Source organism: Sinohyriopsis cumingii, unplaced genomic scaffold (assembly GCF_028554795.1).
Source record: "Sinohyriopsis cumingii isolate HCF-2022 unplaced genomic scaffold, ASM2855479v2 utg005049l, whole genome shotgun sequence".
NCBI lineage: Eukaryota > Metazoa > Mollusca > Bivalvia > Unionida > Unionidae > Sinohyriopsis > Sinohyriopsis cumingii.
This window is the reverse complement of record NW_028316881.1, coordinates 235-5877: the sequence shown is the minus strand read 5'-3', so window position 1 is coordinate 5877 and position 5643 is coordinate 235. Positions and strand designations below refer to the sequence as shown.

General features: G+C 34.6%; 1 protein-coding gene across 1 annotated transcript; it reads right to left on the bottom strand.

Moving 5' to 3' along the window:
* Positions 1-389: 389 nt before the first annotated feature.
* Positions 390-3552, bottom strand: LOC149769005 (THAP domain-containing protein 11-like). Its single transcript, XM_089949984.1, has 4 exons — positions 3403-3552; positions 2065-2470; positions 1680-1826; positions 390-1120 (listed from the first exon to the last, which is right to left on the bottom strand). Exons 2-4 carry the CDS (start codon positions 2342-2344, stop codon positions 1098-1100), a joined length of 450 nt encoding a protein of 149 aa, XP_089806110.1. The 5' UTR covers positions 2345-2470; positions 3403-3552; the 3' UTR covers positions 390-1097.
* Positions 3553-5643: the final 2091 nt, after the last annotated feature.

Here is a 5643-nt window from a genome sequence, read left to right as displayed (position 1 = left end):
AACGCACTTTTGACAAAGGTTACTTACCTAACTGGACGACCGAACTGTTTCGCGTCACTGGACGAGTGCATGGCCGTCATCCTGCCTTCTATAAATTGGAAGACATGAACGGAGAAGTGCTCAAAGGAACGTTTTATTTGCCCGAGTTACAACGTGTGACCAAAAAAGAAGACGACGTGTACGACATCGAAAGCATTCTCGAACGCAGAACCCGTAAAGTGGGCAAACGACGTGTCAGAGAAGTCAAAGTACGTTGGAAAGGATATCCGCCCAGTTTCGATTCTTGGATCGACGCTTCGCAAGTCATCGACTATAAAAAGAAGTGACCATCATGCCCTTTCACACATCAGACGCAGCTACGTCGACCACTCCTCCTTCACCCAGTTCTTCTGTGCAAGATTTACAAAAACAACCCTTGTGGTGTGGTGTGGAGAACGTGTGCCTTAAACGCAAATCGTCTTTTTCTGCCAAATCTTCGTGGTGTATTGTGTCATCGGGGCAGCCATCGCCAATTTGAGTTTGCAACAAGGAGACAAACAATTGTGGACCATTTTATTGAGCAGTTGCATCGGTTACCTGCTTCCTAATCCCTCCATAACGAATAACACTGGAAAACGATTTGTTGATGCAAGCCACATAAGTGACAATTGTATTTTTCTATGATATAACATGCATAAAGCTGTTTACCAAAATTACTTTAACATAGTATGATAAACTACTTATTTTAAATTCAGCCCTGAATGTAAATTTGTAAGCATCAAACCAAAAACAATCCATTTGGGAGCCGAGACCGCCATAACACTGGACCCATGCAAGTCACCCACTTTGCATGGGCCCTGTGCAGCCCCAAAATGGACAGTGGCCTGCATCAACCCTGCCACCTTCATTCTGCTCACCGACCTATGTGGCTACCAAGTGAGCAGAATATAACAGTGCCAATTGAGAAGATGGCAAATAGTGAACAAAATTCAGTTATAATTTATTTCGGTGATTCCTGGCTGTTGTAAATATTCGGCCAAAGTTCCTCCTGTGTACTCTTCCTGTCATATCCATATGCAGTGAACCCACTTGCATTATGATGAGATTAGACAGTGTGTTCAGGTCCGTGTACCCACTACACCTGAAACAGAAATCAAATTTATGCATGAGTATCTATGTGACATAAAACTAACCTGACATGCAATAACTATATCTATATACAATGTAGTTATGAATTGTTCTTGGTAACCAGATGGGAAATGAAAAGTGCTAAATTAGCCTGCGAGACTGGGATTGAGGTTTCCAAAGTATATTCTGCAGTGAAAGCTCTATATATGTTCCAGCTGCGTCTGTATCATGGGAACTTTATGAAATTACACAAATCTCAATATTTATCAAACTAATTGTTCATCATGATTAATTTAAAGTTATACAATCTAAAAACTTGCACCAGTGTTTTGTGAATAGGTGTGCAAGTTTTATACATGAATCTATGTAATTCTGTTTAAAATATAAAATCCTAATTCATCTGTCCAAGAACATAAACTAATAGACACACAATAAATGATTACATTATATTGATCACATTATATATATATATATATATATATATATATATATATATATATATATATATATATATATATATATATATATATATATATATATATATATATATATATATATACACACACACACACCTGCACTACTTGATCTGTTTGCAGCCCTTTTAAAACGGTCAACTTTTACATGTGACTTTTCATTCCCATCATCATGTCTGCTTGTGGTGGTACTTGGGAAAATGGAGGGCACATAATCTGGATGTGTCGAGTCGTTGACTTTTACCCCTGAAAAATTAGAACAAGAAACTTAATTCAGACGTAGAATGTTCTTCTGCATTATCATGACATTTATGGCAGAACTACAGTTTAGTGTTGTGAACGTGTACTTAGCGAAACGATAGTTACTTTGGGGGTGGGGTAGAACCCGTTATAGTATACAAAGAAAGTTAATTCCATTTCTCATCATTTACAGTAAATCAGTTAACGGTTTAAATGAAAGGATATAAATTAGCATAATACTTACCAGTAATGAAATGTACTGAACAAACGTAACAGTGTCCAGATTTTGGTGACCAGCGTTTATTTTTGTTGATACTGCCGTCAGAATTTAGCTTCGCTCTGCTAATTGAATATAGCCATCTTTCTCTTTGTGAGCTTTCACTTGGTATTATAAAAAACTGTAAATTCGGATTTTTCTTCTTGTTGGAAGTACAACCTGGTACACAACAGCTCTTAGGCATTTTGCATACAATTACTTTCTTTCCCCCAAACAAATATGGCGGCCGCGTTGGTAGGAATGTCATGTGACAATTCCTCGGATGTCCGACTGCAAGGATGTGGAGGCATTACAATGACAATCCATTGGCACCAGTGCTACTACGTTCCCTACCAGCACCGAAAATTTCAGGTGTAAAAGTGTGCATATCCAGCTGAAATAAAAGGGAAATAATTTAAAGCATAGACACACATGAACTTAAAATTTATCTGATTCAGTTAAACCAGGAAAGAAAATCAAAAAATAAAAGCAATAAGCTTTTTCCCTTAGAAATTATGAAAACAGAGTTTACTGTAATATGCATAATCATTTAATGATACTCTAATATTGCATTATCAAGTTTCTCATTATTTACCAAAAAAAGTACTAAAAATGTGACTTATTTCTTGTAAACAATATGTATTATAATGGAAGATAACTGAGTGAAATACCTACTTGTGTGATAATTTTCTTTCCACGACTTAATTATCCATGTAATACAAGTTAATTCACATAAGAGTGAATTAAATTATAAGCAATATATATATATAAAATATTAGATAGTGAGAGGTTACATAATCAGAGACCTCCCTATACATATATCTTTATATAAATATAGCAGAGAGCCTGAGGCTACTTATTTAATTTTTTTGGTCAGAGACAAGGAGTCAGCAACATGTGCAGATGAATGCAGTAATGTGGAACACCTTCTTCTGGGAACATGCCCAAATATCCCCGAGCTGTTATGGGGTTATGCGATGGGATCAAGAGTCAGAGGAACAATGGGTGTTTGGTAAGAAGGGAATGGGTAAATATGTGACAGATATAATTACAAGTCAGAAATGTTTAACCTCTATGAGGAAATTTATACAGATAATCCTGGATGCAAACCAGCCAATATCAGTAGAGGGTTAGAAGTGGGGCTGACACAACTGGAAATACTGGGCTAAGGAAATTAATCGTCTGCCAGTATTCCTGCCCCATCCTGAAAGGGGATGCAAAAGGTTTCAAGCAGAAATTTTACTGACATTATACAAGAAAATATTTTGGATATGATGGCTCAGAGGCATAATTTAACAGAAATCAATATGTCAAGGGAAAACACACCTGATAACATTGATGTACAAGACTGGTCATACAATAATCCTTTGTATTCAAGTGTTGGGAAAATTTCAACGCAGCCAGCAACACAAGTCTGCTACATACAGGCTGAAAATGAAAAATCAGAAGATTGATACTATTGTCCTAATGACATAAAATAAACAGCATTCTCATTTCTAACAACAAATTAGATAAACTTAATAGAAAATACAAGAACTGTGATTGCACTGCAAATAAAACACTAGAAACTAATGTTGGTGATGGAGAAATCTGGGTGGGTCTGAGAATGTTTCCTTTTCCTGGAAGATAATTAATAAGTGCATCATACTAAGGATCCAGATATGGTGGCTATGTGACTGCAGTGAACCTGTAAAATGAGGGACTTACTCAGACCATCTTTGAAAACTTTATTGATACCTGACATTCTCAAAAAACCATAGTAAATATATATTTAAAATTTATCAAATTTGGTTCATATGATGCCAGGGTTTACCAAAGCCACTAAACAACAAAAAAATGCATGACACATCAAATGTAGTGTAAAAATGCATTTAATTGACTTCATGGTGATACTGAAAGAGAGAATGGTTGCACATTGTACAGTGAAGATGCTAATGTACAGAATTATGGGTGAGATCAATTTGTGTAGTAATGATTCACATTCATGTATGGGTAATTTAGTTTGAAAAAGTCCATACTTACCATTAAATTCTAAAATGGAAGTAACAAAACAGTCAGAGGGTACATTGCAGGATTGTATTAATTATCGTTTGGGACCATGGAATCAGGAGAAAACAAAATTTGACACAGTTGACAGGTTGGGTTATAAGACATTTATTGCCAAGACATATAACCTGGACAAGAAAATTTCCTGGTAGAGTGCAGTGTAAATTAATACTACTATGGAATGGTGGATAAAAGTGATGGTAGTAATCTTCCAGGGAGAATTGAGTGGGTTCAGAACCCACTGGGGCTGACATTGTTTGTTTATGGTAGTACCACTAGATTGGAAAGACAAAGTTTAATAGAAATATGTTCTTGTACAATTCTCATATTGTTGTAAAGTATGAGTTTTCAGATGATGTGTATTATATACAGTATTTTTATAGTACAGATATGGTTGTTTTGTGTCATCAGAATTGTTTTCATCGTATTTTATTGATAAAACATTGGACTCCTGTGTTCAGGGTAATGCTATGCTATTCTCAGTATTTTATCATATTGATGTGTTTTATTATGAATGTCTATACTATCTTGAATATGAACATCATTACATGACTATTAACGGTGAGGTTGAGTTTTCTTTAATTTGTCACTATTAACTGTTAAGTAGTTATTTCTTTGATAATGACAATAGTTATACTGCCTTTTCCATTTTAATGTGTATTTTTGTCTGTTACTGTCTCCCAGAATGTGCTTTGTTTTGTCTAGATTTTGCATTTATACAGATTTTGAGTCAAAGAAAAATTCTAACTTGTATAAAATAATTCTAAGAAATAATAATATAACCTACTTAAAGAAATATCTGGTACATTTCTTTAATAAGATTTATAATTCCAGGTTGGTAGAATTTTAGTCTTGCTTAGTAAACTAAATGTTAGATTTCCTTATTTTTATTATTCATTTATGAATTAAGAAAATAAAATTTTCAAGTACACATGAAATTGTGGCATGTTGTGACAGCCTTATTTTGTAAAATTTGTAATACGGTAATGAAATTAAATCAATATTATTGTATGTAAATGAAATTATAAACATGCAAATAAGAAAAAAAGAAGACAGAACAGAAAAAGTAAAATATAAGTTATTCTTGATTTATTTACTAAATCCTACATAGATGGATGTCTTTCTTTGTAATCTCTTTTGTCTTTCTTGACTGTATTATACAAACATATCATCAACAACACCACTTGCATAATTTGTCTACCTTTTTTCACCTAAAGCTAGTACCAGGTGAACCTAGAATGTGCTATGGCTGGAAGAACCTTGACAAACAGTCATAATAGTACTACCTTTGTTTGACTTTGTTTTTTTCCCCCAGTACATAGCCTTCTCTATGAAGGGCTGATAATGTAGGGGAGGTAACTGTTTTTTGGACCTCTATAACAGAATGTACACTAGTTAGTTTTATCATCTTTAGTGCATTTGAGGAAAGTTGTACAATACAATTCACATTAGTATGGTTTTCCTTAGCATGTATTTCAGACAAATGGGACATCCTCTGCCTTTTCCATTAAGTTGACACAC

Coding starts and splice junctions, on each gene's coding strand:
- LOC149769005 (XM_089949984.1), bottom strand. CDS start 2,344: ATGACATTCCTACCAACGCGGCCGCCATATTTGTTTGGGGGAAAGAAA. Junction 1,827..2,064: donor TTCAGTACATTTCATTACTG/GTAAGTATTATG, acceptor CTAATTTTTCAG/GGGTAAAAGTCAACGACTCG. Junction 1,121..1,679: donor AAACAGATCAAGTAGTGCAG/GTGTGTGTGTGT, acceptor TTTCTGTTTCAG/GTGTAGTGGGTACACGGACC.